Raw genomic sequence first — 26,459 nt, 5'->3', positions numbered from 1 at the left:
CCACCTTTTCTAACAGTCCCTCCCTGAGGCACGACTTATGCTTCTTGCAGAGGTCAGTAGATGGTTAGGTTGACTCTCCTGTTATCGTGGAGCCCTCGAGGCTCAGCAGGGTGCACCTTTTTTAAAATAAGAACATAAGAGAAGCCATGCTGGATCAGGCCAGTGGCCCATCCAGTCCAACATCCTGTGTCACACAGTGGCCAAAAAAGCAGGTACCATCAGGAGGTCCATCAGTGGGGCCAGGGCACTAGAAGCCCTCCCACTGTTGCCCCCCCCCCCCAGTACCAAGAATATAGAGTATCACTGCCCCAGACAGAGAGTTCCATCAATACGCTGTGGCTAATAGCTACTGATAGGCCTCTGCTCCCCAGCGTTTGTGCTGGCGGTCCCAGGTTCCCAATCCGTGCCATCTCCAGTTTTAAGAGGTTTATAGATTTAAAATATTTATCAGCTGCCTTAGGGAGCTCAAGACCGCTTACATAAAGTAGAATACATAAATGCAAAATCAGAATTTAAAATCACAGTTTAGGACGGTGTTAATCTAACACCATCCTAAATAAAACCATCTTCAGCTCCAATGCAAGGGAGCCAGTAACACTTCAGTAGAGAGATTGTTCCATAGTCATGGAGCTACCACTGAAAAGGCCCTCCCTCATGTTCCTACTGCATGAGCCTCGCTGATTGATGGGACAGTCAGGAGGGCATCTGTCTGGGACCTGACAGAGCCACTGCAGGATGGAGCAGTTGACCCAGTGCTTGGATGGGCCCAGGCTCAGACTTGTATGCCAGTTAAGTGTATTCAGTTTGGTGTAGTGGTTAAGTGTGCGGACTCTTATCTGGGAGAACCGGGTTTGATTCCCCACTCCTCCACTTGCACCTGCTAGCATGGCCTTGGGTCAGCCATAGCTCTGGCAGAGGTTGTCCTTGAAAGGGCAGCTGCTGTGAGAGCCCTCTCCAGCCCCACCCACCTCACAGGGTGTCTGTTGTGGGGGAGGAAGGTAAAGGAGATTGTGAGCCGCTCTGAGACTCTTCGGAGTGGAGGGCGGGATATAAATCCAATATCTTCTTCTTCATACATGCATTTTGTTCTAATGGACGCCCACAGAACTGCCTGATGGTTAACTGCTTCCATAAAAGCCCTGTTCCAGTGGCCTTTTTCAGAGATGGAAAAGTTGATGGATGCCTGGGGCAGAGTCTGCTCTTTGGTAGCCTCCCAGATGCAGAACTCCTTCCTTGGGTCAGTTTAACAGGTATTATTCCCATCAGGTTGAAGATTGAGGCATTGAATTCCAGGGGGAAGGGTAGCAGCGTTCCTTGTTGATGTGAAATAAACCCCAGGGTCTTGTGACATCTTGAAGGCCAACAAAATTCTCATTCTAACACAGACTTTTACACACTAGCGTCCACTTCAGCAGATGCACAGGCAGATCAGTATGCCTATAACAAAACGGGCTGTAGCTCATCAAAGCTTATGTGAGAATAAAAACTGGTTGGTCTTGAAGATGCAAAAGATTCCTGTTGGTTACCTCGAAGCAGACTATTTTCATGCTGCATTCCCCACACTTCTGATGGGCCATTAAAGACTTGATCAGCTGTGTGGATTTTGTAAAATGTTGCTTGGGCAGCAGCTGCCACCACTGCACAAGGATCTTCACTGTGTGACCAAAGGTAAGCTATGTTGGCCATTTTGTGGCAGCCCCATCATTCTATGTCAAAATTCCAAAGGCTTAAGTAGGCTCAAAGTTGGCAACCCTGGTATAGAGGGACACCTGTCTACTGTTTTACACATTTGCCTTGTTGCTGTTGAGAGTTCAGGAAGAGTCCTAGTAATTCACCTCTTAATGAGTCCTGTTGGAGAGATCTCTGTGTGGGGCATGCCACAAGCATGGCCTCTATAAAATGGAGCGACCAATTCCTGTCTGGTACGGTGACCTCCTTGCCTCCTCTAAACTGTTCCATTCATTAAAGTGAGATTGCATTTAATGATTCTTCTCATGGCCATTTCTAGCAAGGAAAACTGTCTTGTGGATATTGCTGTGCAACTCGGGTTTCCTTTTTCTTCTTAAGTGGTCAGGTCAAATTCTTCAAAGGGCTTCGTTCCGTAGGTGCTCCGTTAAACTTTGAGGCGAGGCTTTGCCACAAGGTGAGTGAAACCCCACTGCCAGTCTTTTCTCTGCCCCTTTCCTGTGGCCAGTGTTGTAGCTCAAGAACTGAAACCCGATTTACAGAAGCAGTATGAATAAATGCTATTTTCATCCTCTCCAAGGTTGTTGAGTCTCATCCTCTGTATTTTCCTTTCAGATTCCTTTGTTTCTTCCTCTCAGCCTGTCTCTCTCTTTTCGACCTCGCAAGGCAAGTCTGTCATTTTTCTTGTACCCTAATAAAAGAAAAATGTTGAGAAAGAGGCTGTAACTGGGGACAGGATAAGGTCCGTCTTTTCAAATTCTTCCTTGAAATCTCTAATTAGCACCAGAGCATTTTGTCAGGTTACATTTGCCAGGCATTAATTCATAACCAGGTGGATCTTGCTTCCACCTGCATCATTGCCACTTTTAGAAAGGCGTACAGCATTAAAAATGTATACACACGAATTAACCTCCTTGAAAGCTGACATACTTCCCAAAAATATTGATTGGGTCTCATGGACCTGTTCCGCTTACAGCAGTGCTTTCCCCAGTGCAAGGGTAGTACCTGACATGAGGGGTTTCTTGTGTCAGAGGAAGCGTGTTGTACTTGGGGAAGGCATTGCCATTAGCTGAAGGTATCCATGGGATACAGTTCTGTATTTCTGTGGTCCCAGATTGACAGTGGTGGTCTTTAAAAAGAAAAGGGTACACACAATTGCTATGGAAAATTAGTAAACAAATTCAAACAGGTTTTCAATTGAAGAGGCAGGTGCCCAGAATTATTATTTGTTATTATTTCCTCCTGAGGAGGCACATGCCTGAGAATCCGTACAATGAACTGGAGCTCCATGGCAGATGGGCACTGGATTTCTGGAGGTAGGATATCAGAGTCCCAGCCTCTCTTGGAAGAAACGTTTGCTGGCATGACTAGGAGGCAGTGCCTTCTGTGTTAACAAGCTTGTGGCCAGTCTCTTACCTTGGCATGGGTTTTCTAAGCAGAGCCCTAAGAAGTGACACAAAGGAAGTAGTAGGCTTTGCGTGTCCTGGAAAGAAAGACAGCAGTGTGATCTACAAACGGGGAAAATTGCTTATGGCCTTAAGACCCTTGGGTCCTGAGCCTAGTCAATGGGCTGTATGTAGGCATTCAGACCAACACGGCTGCCCACCTGGATCTATCTACATTGGAAAAGCATGCTACTTTAAAGGTGACTGAAGAAACCTTACTAGAATTGCTTCTGCTAAAAGGTAAATTGAGACAAGATTTGATCTGAAGCAAAAATGGTGTGCACCCTGCCTGTAAAGCTTCCCATGCGGATCACGTGAACAGCCGCTGAGTGAGCATATCTCAGACAGGGCAAAAGATCTTGCATGCTACCTTCAGTTAGGTTTGAACTTTCTACCCATAGAACTCTTTCCTTATTTGTCTTCCAATTGAGTTACTCTAGCCAATGGAATGGGAGAGCCATGGCTCAGCAGTAGAGAGCACACTTTTCATGCAAAAGATCCTAGGTTTGATCCCAGGCCCCTCTAGCTAAAGAACTGTCTTTGTCTGAGGCCTTGGGGAGCTACAGCCAGTGGACCTCATACATCCATATTTACATTCTTATATTTTAAGGAGATGCCACAGTCTAGTGTTGGAAGGTTTTTGCTTGCTGAAGGTCCCAGATTTAGTACTGTTAGAAATAATTCAGCAAGCAGAACATAAGAAAGATCTGTTGTCTTAAGAGCCTGCCAGTTAGAACAGGTAGTACTGAGAGGGGACACATTAGTAGTATGCATAAGTGTTTTGGAAGGTGCATTAGATGTGACAGGTTGTCGTCTTGATGTCCCTCAACCATGGCCTACATAGACTTTATATGCCCTAGAATGCAAACAACGCTTCCTCCATCTGCATTGGCAGGAAAGGTCAGGAGGCAAGCTGCCTTTTTTGGAAAGCATGCCTGCTATTAACAGTTGTCTTGTTGAGGAGCATCTGAGTTCCCCAGAAGCATGGCTTGAAAGTGGCTTGTTCATGGAGGAGGGGCTGTGGCTCTGATAGAGCATCTGCTTGGCACACAGAAGGTCCCAGGTTCAATCCCTGCCCTTTCCCCTTAAAGGATCTGGCAGCAGGTGATGCGAAAGACCTCATTCTGAACCCCTGGAGAGCCACTGTTAAGACTTAAGTAGAGAATATTGATCTTGGTGGATGGAAAGTTCTGATTTGGTATAAGACAGCAGTATACAGGGCTGTGATTAGGGGCTGAGGCTCAGCAGTAGACCATCTGCATGGCATGCATAAGGTCTTAGGATCAATTCCTGGCATCTCCAGTTAAAAGGATCAGACAGTAGGTGATGTGAAAGTCCTGTGCTTGAGACTCTGGGGAGCTGCTGCCAGTCTGAGTAGGCAGTACCGACATTTGATGGACCAAGAATCTGATTCAGTATAAGGCAGGTTCATGAGGAGTGAGCTTGGCATCTGCTGAGACCACTTTGGGTGAGATCCAAGACACTGGATGTCACTTGCAGATGTCATCCCCCTTTTTGCTACCATGTTCCAGTGAAACGGAGCACCTGACCTATTTTGGGGTCCTCTCAGTAGCATCAGATGCTTCTCAGACATAAACAATTGGTCACAAGAGAATTGTCAAATCCGAGATGCTTTTGGTTTTTCACTTCATCAAAAGTTCTCATGGTTGTAGCTTGCAGGAAGCAACTTGCAACCACATACTCAATTCAAAGTGGAAGCTTACCAAAGGTTTGCACTTTGGCAAGAGTCCTAGCAGCATGGTCAGTCAGCCTCTTGCATCTTATCACCCTATTATAGGTCTAGTAATAGAAGTGCCTCACACAATGTGCAGACTAATTTACAGAACTTGCTGCCCCAGGATGCAGTGGTGGCCTTCACCATGGGTACTTTTTGAAGGGGATTGGATAAATTCACAGAACGGGTCTCACCACTAACTATAATGGCTCAAGGAAACATCTGTGTTCAGAGGCAGTAATTCTCTGAGTGCCAGTGGTGGGGGCACAGAAGGGCAAGGCTCCAGCCTCCAGGCCTTGTTAGTAGACTTTCTAGGGATACGTGGTTGACCACTTCTGGAAACAGGACCTAGACTGGAATGGCCATTGATCTGATCTTTATTCTAGGGAACTTAGGGGTTGAATTCATTAGTAATGGCAGACAGGCTTCCTGGAACTACATCTAACCCACTCCTGCCAACATCTTCTGAAATGTGTGGCAGCAGAGAAGTGTTGAGTGTGTCCAAAGACTCCCTTCTCTGTTCAGGTGGACCCACTAGTAAGAGGTCTTAATCAAAACTACACCTCAGTTGAAACGTGAGCAGCTCCAGGATCATTTCCAACATGCAGCCGTTCCTTAGCAGACAAGGGAAGACTTCCGTGTATGGAAACCACAGGTCTGATCCAAAAAGACCATTTGGGGTTCTTAAATGAAGGGTTCAGCCATGATACACTCTGTATATGGATGGCAGGGGGTGCATGGAGACAGGCCTGAAACTTAGTAAGCCTGGCCAGCATTCTTTATGAAATATGGAGCTTTGAGAGTTCCCATGCACTACACAAGGATCTCCTTGATATGTCAGTGTAGAAAGGGTTCTCTGAAAGGAGAAGAACCGGAAGCCTGTTGGTATTAGAAGAGTGCAAGAAACTTCCTTGTCCATGTTTGCAAAACGGCAAAGATTGTCATGGGCAACACTCCCTCTAAGCTGTGGAATCTTGTGAGCAAAAATTCTACTTTGTGAACTGCTGACATTAATGTTGTGAGCTACTGCATAAATTAGTTTGCTCCGGGGCCATTTTTCCTGAGCTGAGATACTGTGAGCTGCAGGCTAAAAAACTGTGAGCTAGCTCACACTAAACTCAGCTTAGAGGGAACACTGGCCATGGGGGGGGGGGCAGAAATAGCAGGTTTGGGTTCCCCCCCCCCCCTAGAGTAAAGCAGCTTTTTCTTCTTAGCACAGCATGCTGATCCTACATGATCTCCTGTATGAGTTAATACCAACAGTAGAAAAACGTTAGTGTTTCATGAACGCTTTGTGTCAGCTGGTATCTTGCAGATATTTGGACTAGTTAGTGCTGTTGTTAATAAGCCAGTCTGATAACCAGGCCATGCAGGTGTTTCTGAATGGAGTTAACAGCTGTCAGTGTAGTGCTATGTTTTCCTTTAGGCTTGGTTACGTGTGCCTTATGAAGTGTGGATCGCGGAGCTCAGGCAAAACAGCTCAGAGCAGGACTTGACATCTCCAAGCTCATCACTCATCCAGGTGTATCAGAAACCATGGGTTGGATCTAGTGTGGTGAAAGGCTTAGGCTCTCAGATCTCACTCAGCTTAATCAGCCTCGCAGAGCCATCACAAGTTTAAAATGGAAGGGAGCCCTTTGCAGCCCACCCTGAGAACCTCAAGAGACCAGCTAAAATAAACATGTAGCTAGCAGACCATGCAAGCAGAAGGCACCAGCAAATCTTTCCCCACTTTCCTGTTTTCCCAAGCAGCCAGGGGGCCCCATGTAGACTGCACTTCCTCCACCAAGCTTTCTACCAGCACACAAGCAAGATTAAGGGACTTTTCCACCCGTTGTTACCTTTTCACTGTGCTCTTTCTCACACAGGCACACCTGCCCTGTGAGAAGGGGAAGGCAGGCAAAGTTCTGCCATGGCAAAAGTGCCTTCCAGTTGTGCACCTGTAGAATCCAACCTAAAGGGTTAAGTTCAGTCAATCCAAAAGCGCACATGACCCAGTGGCAGCCCTGCGCAAATGGTTGCAGAAACCTTTGGAGCGTTAAGAATATAAAGATGTTTTGTTTGTGATTAATTACACTACTTTGCTCAATTTAATAATCATAAGCAATTTAATAATACTGTAACAGTGTGAACTTCCATGGGCACCTTAACCACCTTGCTTGGGTAAGGATGCAAGAACTACCCTTCTGGATCAAATCAGAGGTCCATCTACTCCAGCATGGAGTAGCCAGGAGCAGAAACCCACAAACAGGAAATAGAGTTGACAGCCCTCCCTTGCTGCATGTCCCAACTGTCCAGTGTTCAGAGGTGCGCCACCTCTGAACACGGAAGTTCAATTTAGCTATGATGGCAAACAGCCATCGCTGCTTTCTTGCCTTTTGGAAATGCACTACGTTTTCTGGAACAGAAAAGCTTTTTTAAAAAACCATTCAGGACAAATTGCAGGAAACCAGTTACAGCCTTTTTTTGTGGGGGGGAAGACATTTTTCTTATATTCCTCTCCCCACCCACCCACTACTTAAAAGTTTCCTTGAGACCCAGCTTGGCTGCAGAGTGCTGGCTAACTTCTTTATCTTTGGTGCTGTGGCTATATCACGTGCTGTTATGGCAGCTTTTGCACGCGGTGTCCTTCTCCTTTTAGTTTCACCTTTGTCTGTTTCATTGGCTGTGCTGAAGCGATTAGAGCACAAACTTGTTCTCACTAGTTTTCCACCAGAGTTTTGAGCGTAACATCGATGAGAACCAAGAGGGCCAGCAGATTGCTGAAGGGTCCAAAGACAATGTTTAGTGCCCTCTTCATGTTGCCTCCCCCCGCAATTGTGAAAATCTCACACCCCCATTGTGAAAGTCTCATACCCCCTCATGTCTTGGAGGCTCAGTGACAGTGGAAAAGTGGAGTAACAAAAACTCCCATGTCCCCATATCCTAACTCTGTTGAGTCTACGCTGGGCTTGTCTTGACAGCTTGTTGAGAAGATGGCAGAAGGTTCAATCTGGCTGCAAAAGTTTCTGCTTCCTGTTTTAATTTTTTTAACAGGGGCTTCCATACTCTTTTCCAGCTTTTGAGGCCTGAATGAGAGCTTGGGTGCCATATTTTTGAAGCTTTGTGCTGTCCCGTGACCCTTTCCAACCTGATGTGGCTTCCAAGGAAGCTGTGGGTGCTGCACTGCAGCGGCTGGTAGGGTGGCCTCCTAGGGACGTGCCCATTCTCCCTCTAAGGTGAGTGTTGCTGGAGGAGATTGATAGTGGTAGACAGGTTGTCCAGGAGGTGCTGGTCTCAGAGGTACAGCGTCTACTCAACGTGCAGAAGGTTGTCAGTTCAGACCCCAGCAGGGATCTGGTGATACGTGTTGTGACAGACCTCTGCCTGAGACTCTGGAGTGTTGCTGCTGGTTTGAGTAGACAGTACTGACCTGAATGGAGCTTGATCTGATTCAGTATAGGTTCAGCTTGGCTGCAACCAGTATAGGTTCAGTATAGGTTCATGTGTGTCTTTCAGGCAAGTCTGATTTTTTTTCCCTTTTCTTTTTTCCCTTTTGCTATTAATTAATTGTTACCAAACTCCCATGGAGCTTTAGAGCTCCTGTGAGCACAGGTGCGATGCCATTGTTCTAATTAGCTCTTTTCATATTATAAGCCTTTTCTTTTTAGAAGCATTAAGAACTAGAAATGTGCTTCTGAGAATGCAGTTAGCTACCTGCATTACTGTTAGGTGATGAGATTACACATATAGTGTATTGGAAGGGTGTGTGTTAGGGGGAAAACCCTTACCCCTAGGGGAGTAGGTGCAGCAGTGGGAATGAATTGGAGACTTTAATTAGCTTTTCTTCAGCGTCAGATGAGACAAACCCTGCTTCCAGAAGGCAGTGCTTCAAAGCTGGAATGAAGGTCAGGCTGTTGTGTGCCGTCAGGTCTTGCGAGTTCATCTCCATTTCACTTTGTCATGGGAGACTGCAAGTGTGTTTTAGGTACTGCAGCAGATAACTGAAGCCTTGTTATCTAAATTGTATAAGGCAGAGGTCCCCAACATGGATCTGTGGGCACCATGGCCCCCACCAACACCTTTTCTGGTGCCTACCCAAGCGCCCAGTGATGTTTCTCATTTGGCTATGGAAGATGTGATTTGCATGTGCAGAATTTTTAAGTGCTGCTTTGGCAGCAGCTGCTACTACAGCACAAAAATCTTCATTGAGCTATTGAAGTTAAGCTGTGGCAATCATTTAATGGCTGCCAACATCTCCTCCAGCAGCCATTTTATTGGTGCACGCATCATGCTGTGTCAGAATTCCCAATGTGTCCACGGGCTTTAAAAGGTCAAGGCACCCCTGGTATAAGGGGTAGCCGTGAGAGACGTTTCTGCTCTTTAGAAGTCTTCTGAAGTATGACGCTGCCTCATGCTGTCAAGCCGCTGATCCCATTCAACTTCGATTGGCCCTTTAACCCACCGGGAAGGTTCTTGGAGGGCTGCTGGTGGACCAGGAGCAAGCAGGCCTTTTTTTAATAGAGAAAGCCCAGCAGGAACTCATTTGCATATTAGGCCACATCTCCTGACATCAACCATTGTTTCACACGGGGCTTTTTGTAGAGAAAGCCCAGCAGGAATTCATTTGCATATTAGACCACACACCCCTGACACTAAGCCTGCCGGAACTGCGTTCCTGCTCAAAAAAAAAAAGCCCTGGGAGCAAGTATCGCTATGCCCCAGAACCACCAGCAGCAGCACAAGGCCCACTTGGCTCTGACCCAGGAGGTCATGGGTAAAGTTATGCTGGTTGCAGCCAGCCAAGTCCAATCTGGGCAGTTCCTGTGGGGCTTCTCAGCATTCTTCTAGGCTGTTTTAACAGACCAGACAACCCCTGGGTCCATATAGTCCAGTGTAGCTGTAGTTCTTCAAGGTCTCGTGTTTTCCCCAAACTGCTCCCTGCAGTCCTTTAACCAGAGCTGAAGCACGGTCTTCCCCACACAAAGCAGGTGCTCTACCCCTAGCTAGGAGTCCTCTCAAACTGTGCAGATGATTTGTATGGTGAGCGTGGTCTGCCCTGACTAGCAAGTGGCTGCAACTCATCTCCACTACTTGACGTCCTTTATTTGGAGACACCAGGGCTTAGACATTGGGTCCTCCTACATGCAAAGCACGTACTTGGCTTCTGAACTCAAGACCCATTCCGCCAAGGCCACCAGCTTGAAAGGCAGTAATTTAAAGCATGTGTTGGGCGGAATATACTTAATTTTCACTCCCACTCGAAGCAGAGTGAAAGGTATCATGGAGAGGCTTTGAAAAGTAGCTTTGCAGATGGGTTATCTGCGGACAGATCGGCGTGTTTCCCTGGAACGCTGAAGGGCGTTCTCAGTTTGAGTTTTGGAACTGGCCTGTAGCTGTGCCAGCTTGGGCGCTGAGGGCAGTGTCCATGGATGTGTGCTTGATCTTAGGCAGAAATGCCTCAGGAAAGCAGAGTTGTGGAATAGTGGCATTCCACCATGAATCTCTGCCCGAGTTCTGCCTGTACCCATTCCACAGAAGGTATCCATTCCCAAATTTGGCAAGGAACACTTGTAAAGCATTTGGAAGGGCTCTGTGTGTGTGTGTGTGTGTGTGTGCGCGTGTTTGTGTGTGCTGTGTTCCCATGGCTCTGCTTAATACAAGACACCTCATGAACCTTATTACCCTTCTGTTTTGGTGGTGTGTTCAAAATCAGCCTGCTGTCAATGGATTGTGCAAAGTTGGTTTCTTATCCAAGAGAGCTAGTGGAATATTTTCCACCTGCATTGTTTTCGGTATCAGGCATTTTGAGTTTCTTACTCTATGGTAGTGGTAACCATGAACATTTCTACCTGGAAATATGACTCACTGAAATCTGTGAGATCTACTTCCAGGTCAGAACAGAATTTCTGTGTTTTGGAAGTGTGTGTACACACAATGCAAAATCAGTTGCAGGAAAAGGTGACTGAACAAGCAATCGAGCCCCTCCATAATGACATTTTCTTCCCTGTGCATTATCTCTGCAAGTAACACGCAAGTAGGCATATTGGCAATTCACTGCAAGCCTCAACTCTTAGTCCAGACCTCAGTTGTTCCTGAGACGTTTCTTTGTGGATTACACCCTCTGGCTATAATAGCACTCTTGGCCAAAAGGCAGCCTTACTTTCCCATGGTGTTGCAGCATCAAAGTAATTTAGAGGCAAATTCCACTGAGTAACTCCAGCTCAGTTTAGTCAAATGTGTGGGCAGATCGCTTTGAGGCAATGCACCTTCAGTACCTTTCACAGCCACAGTCCCATTGTGGGTTATTTTTTGCGGGGGGGGGGGGGTGTGTGTAATTTTGTTTGTGTGCACCTGGAAGTTGTGGCAACCTCTGGTGACTGACCCCTACTGGAGGCATGAAGGATATTCAGGGAGATGGCTGAACAAAGCTTGCCTCTAGTGTTCCAAGGAAGGTCTCCCATCTAGGTCCTTGCCAGAGTTAACCCTGCTTGGCTTCTGAGATCAGGCTTGCCTGGGCTATCCAGGGTAGGGCCCACAGTCTAATTTTTGAGGAGAGGCTTCCAGAATTGTTCCATGGTGTAAATGCAACCCTGGTAACTTAAGGAATTATTATGGTTGGAAGTACCTGCCTTTCCAGCTCTTCGTTGTGTGTCCCCTGTTGCCCAGACATCAAGAACAGGTAAAGTCACCCAGGATCCAGTTATCCAGTTGGCCTTGTGGGGTTATAGTGAGCTGCACAAGATTGTTCTGTACCAAAGAAGGACTGTTGGCTACACCAGGCTGTTTTGGTGTCGTACTATGGCAGAGTGTGCCATACTTTGCTTACCTTTACAGTTTATCTAGGCTTTTGTTGTTTGCTCAGGGATCCCTTCCAATTTGAACAAGGCCATTTTCAGTAGGACCACGTTGCCTCTTTCTACACCTTTGCCACCTTCTGTAAACGTGCACTGGCACTCATGGATACTCACAGACATTCAGACGCACTGATGAGATAGCTTCCGTTCACCTACCCAGCATGCCAAGTTCTTTTGCACACGTGATCGTTTTTTTGCTGGCTTCGGCGCTCCATGTGCTATGAAACTCGACCGTTGGTGGCTTTATGTTCATGTGGATGGCAGCTCCCTTGTGAAGTGGCTTCCCTGTCCTTTGGGTGATGGTCTCATGCATGTTTTGCCAAGGCTGGTGTTTTGGAGTCTTGTCGTCCCCTCTAGTCCTAAGAGCATGCTGCCTGCTTCACTATGTGAACTCTGTAACAGCTACTGTGTGCATCTCTCCCTTTCTCTACTCCGGACCCTCAAGAAAGGACAACACCTCTGACCGAAAAATTGCCCTCAAAAGCTGCAACTCTGCCTTCTTCCGGATGCTTTTCATCGGCAGACTTCCAAGCGTCTTGCTTGACACATTCAGAAAACCAGAGGGAAATGAGTGGTAAACCAGCACCCTTATATGCAGAAGAATTCAGTGATGGCAAGAGATGGAGCTATTTTAGTGGGACCAGTGAAGATTCAGGAATAGAGGCAGCTTCTGTTGGATCTCCTGGCCCAGAAGAACCCTTATTCTCTGTTGTATCCAAAGCTCATAATAATGAGCCAGTGAATCAGAATGGCTCTCTTGGGCGTGATAACTCTGTGGGAAAAGTCAACACAGGCAATACAGCTGATCTGAACAGCCATGACGAACCCAAACAACAGGCTTCAGGTGGAGAATCCAAATTTACTGTATCGGCCAAGCCACAAGAAGGGTCTGAGCAATTGCCCACAAGAGTTGTGCATTCTCCTTCCTCTTCTTCCTCCTGCCCTGCAGCCCCTGGTGATGCTGTTGTGGACAAAGATTCTCCCGAATCGCCTTTTGAAGTAATTGCCGGTAAACTGGAGTTTGATAAAGAATTCAAAGATGCCCTTGCCAACAACTCCAGTGACATCGGTAGTAACTGGGTCATGCACAGCGAACGGGAGCTACTCACAGATATCCCAGAAGATGGCATTTGTGAGTTTCGAGCCAAACCTCGTGGCGGGGGCAGAATTCCACCAGGGCCCGGGCTGTCACGCCAGTCTTCAGGCACGACTGCAGCACTGGAGGAAGTGTCCAAATGTGTCCGTGAGATGCACAACTTCACGAGCGAGATGATGAGTTGGGACTTGATTCCCAAAGATCTCGGGGAAAAGACAGCCAATTCAACAAGCTCAGACCACCCCGCATTGCCTACCAAAGAGGGGGGTGGGAGCATAGGCAAGGCAGAAGCAGGTAAAACTTCCACTCCTTATCAGCCTCTCAAGATCAGTGCCCACCAAAAAGAAAGGACACCTTCGGACATGGAAAAGCAGTCATCTCAGAAACGAGTGAATGGAGAGACAGCTGCAGTGAAAACTGCCCCTGCAGTGGAACTGAAGGCTGATGTCCGTTGGCCAAATCCAGGCTTGCCTGAAACTGCTGATGGTGACAGCTCCGGTGAGTCAGATGACACTGTAATTGAGGACATTGTGGCAGATTCAATCTTCCGAGGAGAGAAGGGTGCAGAGAGCAACAGGCACCCTCAGAAGCCAGTGTCTGAACCAACAGCTTCTGTCAAAAAGGAGAATGGATCAGGCAAGCCAGGTAAGCCTGGCCAAGGAGCTGAAATGCCATCAAAGACTCTGGAGGGCAACTGGGGATTTATTGATGACTTTGAGACCATCCAAACCAAAGCTGACATTCTTGGAGGAAGCCCAGTTGGTGCACCACAGTTCCCTAAACTGTCCAGTTCAAGCTTACCTGGTAAGGAGGTACAGGATGCGAGTGGTCGTGAGCAGGGCATTTTTGGGAAACAACCCAGAATCGAAAGCATTTCCCCCAAAGGAACCCTGGGTTTGGACAACGTCAAAGAGGCTGTTAGTCTAGATGCTCCGAACAGCGAGAGTTTTATGGACTTTATGAAGGAATGCTTGAAATTCAAGGGGAATGAGTCCCCCGAAGACCCCGTGGAAACGTTCTCTGAAGCAGAGCTAAGAGCAGCGAGATCCGAAGTGTCAGCTCCACACTTCCAGCCGCCACCCAAGGCGGCTCAAGATTTTGAGCAGGAACACCTCACCATCAAGGCCCTCAAAGAAGCAGGGAGAAAAGCGGAGGTGGGGAAGCCAAGCAAGTTCTCCATGCCAGGGGCAAGGCAAGCTGGGCAGTATGGCGAGAGGTTGCTGGAGCACTCTGCGCCTCCTCAGAAGTCTGCCTTGGAGAAGAGGCCCCTCTGCCTCGAGCAGGCCGTGGATGTGAAATTGGCTCCTGCCTCTGCTAGCTTTGGCATGCATGATGTTCCCCGGGCGTCACCTCAGGCCCCTCCTCCTGAGCTTCCCATACCTCATGCTATAGCGAAATTGCTGGCTGAAGTCTCAGGTAAACTTGCTGTTTCACATTACCGCTTCTACCCAACTTCTGATTAATAGCAGCTCTTTTTTCCCTCATAGGGTGGTGATGGTAATGGTAATCGGACATTTCAGTTGTTTATAATCAGCCTTGCCCCCAGCCAGTGATTCAGATTAGCCAGTGTTCCTTTAAGCATGAAGCATCTAGGAGTACCTCAGGTGTGGGCATGCTTGGTGAGGGTCCAGACCCTATTTGTGGGGGCCGCATTGCCAAAACACAGTTTGAACTCTCTTTCTCTTCTCTTCCCTTCTACCCTCCATCCATAAAGCTCACAGGACCCAGGTTTGAGAAGCGACTATGGGTCAGTGGTAGAGCCTCTCTTTCGCATGCAGAAGGTCCCTGGTTCAATTCCTGGCATCTCCAGTTGAAAGGACCAAAATACACTCTCACACTCTTTGTCCAGTGGCTTCTGAGATGCTTGCCATCTTCTCTCTCCAGTAAAGGTTGCATTTCAGTAGAGAGCCAGTTTGGTGTAGTGGTTAAGTGTGTGAACTCTTACCTGGGAGAACCGGGTTTGATTCCTCACTCCTCCACTTGCACCTGCTGGCATGGCCTTGGGTCAGCCATAGCTCTGGCAGAGATTGTCCTTGAAAGGGCAGCTGCTGTGAGAGCCCTCTCAGCCCCACCCACCTCACAGGCTATCTGTTGTGGGGGGGAAGATATAGGAAATTGTAAGCCACTCAGTCTCTGATTCAGGGAGAAGGGCAGGGTATAAATCTGCAATTCTTCTTCTAATGAGTGATGTGAAATACCCCAGCCAATACTGGGGCAGACAATACGGATCTTGATGTACTGATGGTCTGCTTCAGTATAAGGCAGCTTCATGTTCAGCTATGGGCATCTCAATATAAAGGTTTTGGGAAAGACCCTTAAGGGCTATCGCTAATCAGAGTAGATGGCACTGGGCTAAGATTAGGTAGATTAATGGCCTGACTGTGTATTAAGCAGTTGCATCTGTTTGTGTTCATTTGAGCAAGAATTTGGAGAGCCTTTAAAAAAAAAACTTAGTTGGGACGCAAGACTATATTTGGGAGTACTCAAAATACCCTCTCACACTCTTTGTCCGGTGGCTTCTGAGATGCTTGCCGTCTTCTCTCTCCAGCTTTTGTGCTGAAGTCTCCAGACAGCTGGCCAAGATTGCATTTCAGTAAAGAATTCCAGTCCCCCCCCCCCCCCAAATCCATTTGATTCTAATGGCCCTTCAGAAGCAGTAGATGCCACAAATGCTTCTGTTGATGGTCTGCAGTCACATGGTTAAGACTGTGCTGGAGGTGTTTGTGTTAGAGATCAACTTTGGCAAATGCGAGCTTGGATTTTGTAAGAGGTTATTGTCAAACTTGGTTACAGATCATGATCAGATTAGTTCTAGGGAGGAGTTTAGCCCGGAGAGCTCCTCTCAAAACTGAATGGGGGAGCTGTATGCAACTCCAAATTTAAGGATTTCCGCATAGGCACCCTCCCTTTAGAGATTTTTGAACAGAGGCTTTGTTTGGTCTTGCAATATATGCTTAGAATACAGTTCGGGCTTTTCGAAAGTTCAGTAGCATTTGAGAGACTGGGTAGGAGTCTTTTGTGCCACACCTGTGTCCTGTTTTAAAATTCCTCAGTGGTGGGTGTAGACTTAATTTCTAACTGGCAGCATAAACCGAGTTGCAGTTGTCTGTTTTGGAGAGAGCTGGAGTTCTGCTGCCCTCAGTTAAGAACATAAGAGAAGCCATGATGAATCAGGCCAATGGCCTATCCAGTCCAACACGCTGTGTCACACAGTGGCCAAAAAAACCAAGTGCCATCAGGAGGTCCACCAGTGGGGCTAGATGCCCTCCCACTGTGCCCCATCCCCCAAGAACCAAGAATACAGAGCATCACTGCCCCAGACAGAGAGTTCCAACAATAGGCTGCGGCTAATAGCCACTGACAGACCTCTGCTCCATATGCTTACCCAATCCCCTGTTGAAGCTGTCTGTGCCTGTAGCTGCCACAGTTCTTGTAAAGCCTCACTTGTTGTTGGGAGGACACTTTAGGGCATCTGTGCAAATCCTTGTAATGCATGGAGATCCTATGAGCATGCTGATGAAGAATGGAGACTGCTGGTGTGATTGAGTGGTTTGATTGTCTGACTGGAGCCTGAGAGATTCAGGTTCAAACTGCCATTCAGCCGTGACCCATATCGGGTGACTTGGGGCCAGTTGCTTTCTCTTAGGTTAACCTACTTCCCAGGGTTATTGTAAGTGCAAACCATTTGTTCTGAGCTCCTTGGAGAAGGGAGGGTTAAAGGTGGCGAAAGGCTGAACTATGAACCAAGAGAAACCTATTCTTTAGCTTGTCTATACCAGGGGTGGTCAAAGTGTGACTCGGGAGCCACACACAGCTCTTTCACACACATTGTGCGGCTCCCGGAGATCAAGGAAGAAGTTAATGCAGGCTTAATCTCAAGCTTGTGTAGCATTGGGCCAGTCAGCCTCTGAGCACTGACCAATAGGTAGGTGAATATTTCCATGGTGTGTGAATTGGGGAAGGAGGGGGAAATAGGCAGGTTTGCAAGATCTTCTCCACCGCAGAGGTCACCTGGCGACCTAGAGCAGGGAAAGAGAGCGCAAGAGATGAGGGAGCCACTGGAAAGAGACAGAATTAAAAAGGTTGGTGCAGGGTTCCCCCTCAGTTTCATAGCTCTTGTAAACTTGGAGTCAAGGCAAAGAGAGATGCATAATGATGCAAACGGTGGTCAGTGAGTTATATGTTACATGTGTTTCCTTCTTTCAGTGGTGCCAAAAAATAATTCCCTAACCTTTCCCTATGCTGGTCTTATGAGGACTGTTGTTCCCAGCTTTTGTTTTTTAAAAAATCTCTTCCTAACATGGTTGTGTTGTAAAGTACTCAAGTATTTTATCTTTCTGTGCAAAAAAAGTCTTAAGAGTTTTAATAAAGACACGTGTGTGTTATTTTTTCATGTCTTGAAGCTCTCAAGACACCTGCCGTTTATTTCCTGTGGCTCTTAAGTTAAACAAGTTTGGCCACCCCTGACCAATTCCATTTACTCAGTAGCTGGCTTTTGCCAGGTCTCTGTTCTTTTATTCCCAGCCCTGCTCCCACCCATTTATAACCGAGCAATAATATGTGGGGGACCGGCAAGGATTTTCCACTGTATCCCTTCCTATACTATTTCCTCGTTCCTTTCCTTGGCAGGCCCCATAACCTTTCTCTTCCTGTTTTCTTCTGGCCAGCTGGCCGGCCTGCTAGCCTACCGTTATCTGCCCCATCTTCTGCTTTCCCTTCCCCAGCAGCTTTCCCTAAGAAAAAGCTAGGCCAGTCATGCCGCTAGGCCCAGTGGTATGAGTAGTGAGTCTCCAGTGGTTGCCATCTGGCCAGACCTCAGCAAGTCCTCCATCAGGATGACTGCGGATGGAGATGGGGTTCTTTCAAGGGCTGTTTGGTCTCTGAGTCCACCCTGTCTTCTGCCTGCTTAACAGAAAGCAAAGCTTGGGAAGTGTCAGCAAAATTGTTACCTAGCAACATCCAAAATGGCTGCTGAGAGCTCAGGGGGCATTCTTTTCTTAAAGCTAGAGGCATTGTTCTGTTATTCTGGGAAGTTTTAATCCCACTGGGCGTTGTAGTTGTTTTGCTTGTTTTTTTAGCTCTGAAATTGTTCTGCAAACCTAGTACATTCTTCAGGTTTGTGAAAGAAATCCCACCCATCCAGTCCGCCCCTCAGTCTGTTTTGCAGATCCATTAATCCCCGCACTGTGGTTTGGTTTGAAATTAGATTGGATGCTGACTTGTCCTGTTCTTATATCAGTAAGCACTGCAGAAGTGCCATAGCTCAGTGTCAGAGCACTTGTTTTCCATACAGACAGTCCCCGTTCCAGCTTTGGCATCTCCAGCTAAGGGATCTTGGGTGGCAGGCATTGGGAAAGACCTTTATCTCTGCCTAACACCTTAGGAAGCATCTGGCAACCAGAGAAGATAGTATTAAGGCAGACCAATGGTCTGACTCTATGTAAGATGACTTCATCCATTCACAGGCTCTGAAACAGTTATGGCATGGCAGTCAGCTGTGTGACTTATAGCCAAGAGGTTCCAGATTCAATCCCCAGCAATCTCTAGTGGGGTCTTTCCCCAGTACCTGCTTTCTTCCCTCTGAGACCTTGGAGAGCTACAGCCAATCAAAGTAGGAGATACTGAGCTGTCTGACTTGACATACGGTCAGCGTCCCGTGTTTCTAAATTGAGCAAGAGAGTGCATGTGAAGTGTGTTGCTATCTAACTGCTCCCTGTTTTCCCCTTAGTGGGAAAAATCACTGGACTCCATGTGGTGTCATATTTTGCGACAAGTACACAGATTGGAATGGATGCAGGCAGCAGCTTTCATCTGTGCAAACGTGCACAAGGACTTTAGCGTACAGCTGCATTCACAGTTCCCAAACAGACGCATGGAAATTCTCTCTGTAAGGGAAGACACTATGTGAAGGCTGCCCTCCAGCCACACAGATTTATTTTTTTTTCTTTGTGTGTTTAGTTTCTGTATTTCAGCTTGACCTGCTTTAGAGAGCCAGGGTGATGAAGTGGTTAGAGCACAGGACTGATCTTGTGGGAAGGAAAGAGCCCCGTGTACCTGAATCCTCTGGAGGAAAGGTGGAATAAAAATGGCACTCGATAGGTAGTATCAAAACCAAATAACCGAGTTAACCATGTTATCTGTGGGCCCAGCAGGGGATTAGCATACAAGCCTGGCAGGAGCTTAGTGGACGATGAAGCTCTTCCTAAGTTGAGGATGAAGGTGCACGTAAATTCAGCAGATGTAAGAACACCATAGAAGAGTAGGGATGTGGGTGTTCGTTGGGAATGGAACAAATGTATCCCGAGCCTATGGGCTGGGCCCCCATGTGCTACCTTTATCTTGTATATTCAGGAGGGGATGCCTCACTCATTCTCCAGTGAGAGGTAAGCCATTGATCCCAACTTGAGTGTGAAGCCGTCACCAGGCCTACCAGGACACTCGGTTGCTGTCTCTGTGTACCAACCCTGGGCTTCCTTTGTGGCTTCCCATCCAGTCGCTACCAGGGCTGACCCTGCTTAGCTTCCATGATCTGACAAGATCAGGCTAGCCTGGGCTATCCAGGTCAGGGCATCCTTTCTCTGCCTGGTCCGAAACGTGCTGCAAAGATGCCTTTGAGAAATGAGGTGATGCTGGAGAGACTTCCTTGCACAGGGAGGAAAAAGAACTAAACAGACTCACACTCCAGGCTTTTGCAACCCTGGGGAGTGTTTGCGTTTGTGCGTGCACCCTGGGAAGGCTCCCTTTTGTCTGTGTCATGCTTACGGGCTGCTGCTTTACAGACAACAGAGAATCTTGGCTTCTGTTCTGATCTCCTGGGAGGAGTGGCTTCAGTGGCCTGGGCTTTCCCTTTGGGGCTATTTCTCCCTGCCCCCAGGCTGTGAACAAAGGGAGAGTTAATGTGGGGCGGGGTGGGGGGGCATCATCACTCTCCTCTCCCTGTTTTGTAGGTCAGGGAGCAAGCAGTCTAGAAAATGTTTTTTTATGCACTTATCTTTGGAAAGCTGCCCATTGCCCATCTCCCACAAGGAGGGAGCAGCCCTCTCCTTATCTGAACAGGGAGCGTGTTGTGCTGGGTTTTAAATGCGTCTTCTGTGTTGCTTTGAGGCTGCTGGACGGTGGGAGGGACCGTTCAGACAGCACATGCTTTGCATGTGCAAAAATCCCAGGGATGGTGTCCGGGATCTGTTGTTCAGTAAGAACCAAATGATTTGCATGCCGAAGTTCCCAGGTTCTCTTTCTCTCCCCTTCCTTCCCTGCCCCCCAGCTAAAAAGCTCTTCTGCAGCAGACCTGGGAGTAGCGTTGAGACAATGCTTCTTTACCAGTTTTCTACCAAAAATCCTATAATCCAATTTTCTTTGCTCCTCTTAGGAACTTTGAGTCTGTCTCTAATCAATTAGATTTGAGTCCAGGAACACCTTACAGACCAACAAGAGCTTTCAAAGGATATGTTTTCGAGAATCAAAGGTCTTTTAATCAGACACAGTTTGGACATATACCGTGAAACTCTTGTTGGTCTCTAAGGTGTTCCTGGACTCTAATTATTTTACAGCAGACCAACCCGGCTGGCCCTTGCAACTGCCTTAATAGGTTCTGTTGATCAGAGAGAAGCTTGAAGAGGAGAGGAAGACGATGACTGCAGATTTTTACCCCGCCCTTCTCTCAGGAGCTGCACAGCTTCAGGAGTTCACTCTGTTGATCAGGGATGTCGAACTCATTTGTAATGAGGGCCAGATCTGACATAAATGAGACTTTGTTGGGCTAGGCCAGACTACATGTGTACCTATTTAAGATTAGGTAGCATAGATATAAACTTTATTAAGGACACAAACAAGCACAATTAAAGAATAAAACATGCTTAAAACATTAACACTCATTGGTCTTAAAGGTGCTTTCTTTGTATTTCTCCCGTGGGATCCAGGGAACTGGGCAAAGGAAGCTCTGGCTCTTTCCTTCCTTACCCAGAAGACCAGGAGGGGGGAGGAGCCTCAGCCAATAGATGAAAGAGAGGTTTGGCTCAGTAGTTCTGTGGTGTGATTGAGAGAGCCTGGCAAAGCAAGCTATCCCTCCCCCCCCTTCCTCCCCAAGGGAGGAGCCTCAGACAATGGAGAGAACAGAGACTTTGTAGCTCCTGTGTGATTGAGCAAGCCTGGCAAAGCAAGCTGTGACGCAGAAGGAAGCAGTTGACAGCCAATTGCTTGGGGGGCCTGATAGGAGCCCCTCCCGGGGCCTGATTCAGCCCCTGGGCCACATGTTTGACACCCGTGCTGTAGGTGTTCAGAGGCAGGCAGCGTCTTCCCAAACTTTCCCATTTTAGAGCACCGCCCTGTGGTGTGTCATGTAAAACAAGTGCAAGGGCTGAAATTACAGAAGGGTACAAGGAAAGAGGGGGGAACTGAGAATAAGAGGAATCAACAGCTGTATCTACACAACAAGCCCAGTAACACCTTAGAGACCAACAAGATTTGGGGGATATAAAGTTTCGAGAGTCAGAGCTCCTTTTATCAGCTTTGACTCACAAAAGCTTATTCTTTGAACGTGGAGGTTCCCCTCAGACACCATGGCTAGTAGGCACTGATAGACCTCTCCTCCATGAATCTGTATAAGCCCCTAATAAAGCTATTCATTCAGGATGGCCACAGGATTAAACAGCTTTAAAAGGGGATGGGGGAGATGTCTATCAGTGGCTATTAGCCAAGGATGACTGAGGAGATTTTCCATGTTCAGAGGCACGAAACCTCTGAATCCCAGAGCCAGGAGGCGACATCAGGGGAAGGCCTTGGCCTCTCTGCCCTGTTGTTGGCACTCCAGAGGAACAAGTTGGGGCTGCTGTATGAGACAGGGTGCCAGACTAGGTGGACCACTGGCCTGATCCAGCAGGGCTCTTCTGATGTTCATCTGAGGGGAAGGCCTCAGCCTTTCTGCCTTGTTCTTGGCCTCCAGAAGAACTGGTTGGGGCCACTGTGTGAGACAGGATGCTGGACTAGATAGACCACTGGCCTCTCCAGGAGGGCGCGTCTTATGTTCTTACCCTCTCCACAATCTTGTTGGTGTCTAAGTTGCTACTGCACCCCAATCTTACTATTCTGCTGCAGACCAGCACAGCTACCCTCTGAAACTACGCAGGTGAATTTGGGAAACAGACATACCCCCTTGGAGTCCCTAAATTGAATGGCAAGATGGATTAAATATATGTCAAAACAGAATTTTCCCCTCCACTCAGCTTTTGGGATTTTTTTCTCAAGGCTTTGCCCCATATAGTCAAGCTCTGCTTCCCAGCCCTGAGGGCCAGAAACTTGCTTTTAAGGTAATAAAAAACAGAAAGCTGAGGGTCTGAGGATGATGCAAGAGCAACAAGGCAACCCTGTCTGCTCATAAGCCGAGGCTCATGAAAAATGCAGGCTCAATGGACCAAAGGGCAAGGAGCCAGCTTAAGATTTCCCAGCAGCCTGGTCACAGCAGAGCAGTAAACTTGAGCCAGGGAGCAATGAAAGTGGAATTGACGCCTCTTAAAAGAAGGCCGAGGGGCTCCTCTCTCCCCATTCTGGCTTTGCCATCCCCGCTTATTCTCCATCGATCGCTCTTGATGCGTTTCCCTTCACTGGGTCTGCAGAAAGAGTTGCCAAGATTAAAAACAAAAAAAATTCCCCTTGATGGTTCTCTAGCAGCCTCCTTTCCCAGACATTTTTATTTTCATTTTGCTCTCGCTCTGGGCAAAACCTGCAATCCCTGCTGCAGCCTCCCACTCCTGGCCGCCTTGACGGCTCTTGTGGGGTGGCAGGGAAGGGGGCAACTGTGCCAGGCCGTTGCTGCCAGCAAGGCTTTGGTGCAGGTAACCGGCACCCTGCTTCCCCCTCTCTTTTTCCTCCCACCCCCTTTAAATATATACTGATCTGGTTACCTGTTCCATTGAGGTATAAACAGCTGCAGTGCAAACCCTTTTTTAGCCGCAGTGCACCCTGGCTCTCCAGTCAACCTTTCAGACACTCCTACACACACCCCTGCAGCATGGAAGCGTGTGTAGGGTTTGGGGGATCACTTCAGAAGCGCACCAGAAGTGCCCAAGAGCAGCCAAGCGAGGTGGTTTGTTGGGCAAGCTCTAATGATTCCACCTCCTTTTGTGTTCGGGGCACACAGTCCTGAAACAAGCTTTCATCCGAAGTTCAGGGGGGTGGCTCAGAGCCAACCACTCTGGAGGGGTGATGGTGGGCAGCCCCTCCCCTTTGTCTCAGCAAGGGGCTGAGCTGGTGTGCCTTTTTTATATCCAGAGGGCTGAGTTTGTCCTTGATTTGGGACAGCAGTGCTCTCTTTCTTGAGATGACTGGATATTACAGACCAACCTCACAGCCAGGTGGAGAAAGTAAAAAATAACTGTCAGCCCATCCCCTCCCTTTCCAGTATAGCCTTTCTCCTGTGCAGATGCGTTTTCAACGCTTACACATAACCAGGGAGATTCTGCCACTGTCAGCCAGTGCTGTATGGTTTGCTTTTAGCAGTGGAGGAGTGACAAGCGGTTATTAAACCCTAGCCGCGAGAGATTCTAGAATGCTGTGTCTGCCAGTGACCAGCCAGAGTTCTTCCAGCTGGAAGCCCAAGTGTGTTGTGTTCACTACTATTCTATAGTCATCTTTGTCCAAGCTCTCAAGCAGGCTACCATTTCAAGCCCATAAGTCATAGAGAAAAATCTGAACAACCCATCTGTGGGCAGCCACGGGGATGTTCGGGTGCCGGCGGTTGTTGCAGCTTGCTTGGATTCTTTCAATTTAGCAGATGGGCAGTGGGCCATTATGACAATGGTGGGTGTGTGGGGAGGAGCAGATAAAAGCCCCTCTCCAACATTTTGACCCCATCAGAACCTTTATAAAAATGGTTAGGCCCCCCCCCCCCCATATGCTGGCATTTGAGGAGTAGGGGGCTTGATTCCTGATGCCCTACCATGTGCAAGAAGGAGGGGCTTCAGCTCAGTGGTAGAGCCAAGACTGGCTCGCCCACTAGGCAAACTAGGCGGTTGCCGGGAGGGTGGGGGCACCAAATCGGGCTCTCCCCCCCCACCGTGCCCCAGGCAAGCGCCTAGTTTGCCTGCCTCCTCAGCCCGCCGCCCCTCTTTTCCCTTCCCTTCACCCCCCCCCCGGCGCGATATCAGTGCTGTGATTGCGTGGGGGGAGGGGGTGGGTGCCGCACCTCACCACGGCACCCTTGGAGGGGTGCGACAGAGCGCGGCTCTGCATTGCAGCCCTGGGGGGAGGCATCAGCGGGGGGGGGCGCCTGCCTGGGGCAGCACATGCCCTTGGGCCGCGCTGGGTAGAGCATCTGCCTGACATGCTGAAGATCCCATGATCAGTCCCCCTGCATCTCTGCGTAAAGATCAGGCCACAGGTGATGGGCAAGACCTCCACCAAGGAGCTGCTTCTAGTCAGAGTAGACAATATTAACCTTGATGGACCGATGGTCTGAATCCATGTAAGGAAGCTCTGCATGTGTGAATTATTGTCTGGTAGCAAAAATATAATTTTGTATATTATTTAGGGGGTTAGTAAAATAAGATCCTCCCTCCCGGTAGGCTGAACCTAGAGGTCTCCCATCTCATTTTTTTAAAATAATGCACAGAATAATGTGTGCTTGTCTTGGCACCCGGGAGTCGTCCCTTCACACGCAGAGGAAAAGATTCCAAAGAGCAGAGCAGGGGCTTTCTTTACCCTTCCTTTGCCTGTCGCAAAAGCTGTTGTGTTAGCATTAGTGCTTTTGTGTTGATTCTGAAACAAAGACGTGGTTTTCTGTGTTCCCTAGGGAAATAAGTCACCCAGAAAGATTTCCTCCACTGGGGGAGGGGGGATGGAGGGGATCAGTTTGACTTTGGATCTCAGCAGAACACTAACAGCTTTTCAGTTTCAGTTTGCATCCTATCAGCCGTGCAGATCTGCCACCTAATCGCTCCCACCTAATCGCATTGCATATTCTAGGCCCTTCTTTGCGGCAGCATCTTCCTGTGACTGCTCACGGCCCTCAATTTGTTTCCCCTCTCTGGCAGTGCGTGATCTGATCTTCTGGCGGGACGTGAAGAAGACAGGCGTCGTCTTCAGCACCACCCTGATCTTGCTGCTCTCCTTGGCCGCCTTCAGCGTCATCAGCGTCATCTCATACCTCATTCTGGCGCTCCTCTCTGTCACCATCAGCTTCCGAGTCTACAAGTCCGTCATCCAGGCCTTACAGAAATCCGAAGAGGGACATCCTTTCAAGTGAGTGGCCTCTGGTTGGCGCCAAGGACTATGTCAGAACTGTGAGCTGCATTCTTGTCTCAAAGGCCAGTCTTTCATCTTTGGTTTCCCTTTCTGTAAACAGAGCATTCTCATCTGAAAGCCTTTGTGAATTCCCCAGTGGAATGTTAAACTGTGGAACTGACTGCCGCAAGAAAGAATGAAGGCCACTAGCTTAGATGGCTCTTAAACAGATTTAAGAGGGCAAATCTGTCAGTGGTTGTTAGTCACAATAGCCAAATGGAGCCTCTGTGTTCTGAGGCATGTGCGTTCCAGGGTAGTATGTATCATACGTAGATGAGGGCACTTGCCTCTGTGCCCTGCTTCTGGGCTTCCTAGAGGCACCTGGGTAAGTCACTGTTGGAAGCAGGATGCTGGAATAGGTGACCTCCCTGTCTGACCCAGCAGTGACTCTTCTTAGGTAGCCAGACTGGTTTACAGCAGTAGGATCCTAAGTAGGGCCTTTTTTGAGCAGGAGCGCACAGGAACGCAGTTCAGGCTGGCTTGGGATCATGGTGTGTGGCCTAATATGCAAATCAGTCCCTGCTGTACTTTTTCCCTTTAAAAAGCTCTGTGTGAAACAATGGTGACATCGGGGTGTCGCCTAATATGCAAATGAGTTCTGGATTTTTTTCTTCCAAAAAAGCCCTGATCCTAAGTGAAGTGAGAATCAGGTGGTGAGGGAACTGGGAACATTTGGGAAAAAATGGGGTTCTGTCCCTCTTTTTTTGGAGGGTTTCTCCCCCCCCCTTTTTTTTTTTCCAGCAGGAAAACAGGAAAATTTGGGGCAGCACTGGGGGAGAAAAAAACCTCATACGAAATAAGTTTAGCTTTTAAAAATGAGAAACTTTGCTTCTTAAAGCAAGGGTCTTCACACTCAACACGCATATAGCATGAAAACCCATGCCGGTTTATTTTAGGATATGCTGAAAATAATAACCTCTTACACACTACTTTCTTTTTTTTGAATGAGAAAAACCTTGTCTCTCAAAACATTCCGCTCATTTCAGAGGTAAGCATGGAGAAGTCTTAGGCATCCCTCAGTTTTCCCAATAGTAAAAAAAATTGGACCGTTTTGGGGAGCCCTGAAAAATGAAAAAATACAACATTTTAAGTATTTTTGTTTAAATTTAAGTGATTTGGGCAACAATTAATATACTAAAATATGTTTTAATACATTAATAAAGAATTCAGTGTTGTCAATGTTGTAATGTTTACTTTAATATCCAGGCGTGCTGGCCGTCTTGCCTACGGGTGACCCGATAAGAGAATTTTCTCTTTACTATGGAATTTTTTATCATTCACTTTGATTTTTCCTACGTCTCAGATGGCAAAAAATACAAAATAAAGAAATACGTGCTGTGGTAATATAGGGCACAGTAGTTTGTATGTATACAATTTATGCATCT

At 47.8% G+C, this 26,459-nt stretch overlaps 1 protein-coding gene across 1 annotated transcript in view; it reads left to right on the top strand.

Annotated features, from left to right (window-relative positions):
• The window catches only part of RTN3 (reticulon 3), a 51,126-nt gene that overhangs the window by 11,216 nt on the left and 13,451 nt on the right, over nt 1–26,459 (top strand). Inside the window, exons 2-5 of the mRNA XM_060251504.1 lie at nt 2,302–2,352; nt 7,572–7,648; nt 12,105–14,214; nt 24,825–25,032. Coding sequence (XP_060107487.1) covers nt 2,302–2,352; nt 7,572–7,648; nt 12,105–14,214; nt 24,825–25,032 — 2,446 coding nt within the window. The remainder of the gene's footprint in view (nt 1–2,301; nt 2,353–7,571; nt 7,649–12,104; nt 14,215–24,824; nt 25,033–26,459) is intronic.

Source organism: Heteronotia binoei, chromosome 1 (genome assembly GCF_032191835.1).
Source record: "Heteronotia binoei isolate CCM8104 ecotype False Entrance Well chromosome 1, APGP_CSIRO_Hbin_v1, whole genome shotgun sequence".
NCBI classification, from domain to species: domain Eukaryota; kingdom Metazoa; phylum Chordata; class Lepidosauria; order Squamata; family Gekkonidae; genus Heteronotia; species Heteronotia binoei.
The sequence above is the reverse complement of the archived record's forward strand: the minus strand, read 5'-3'. Positions and strand labels throughout refer to the sequence as shown.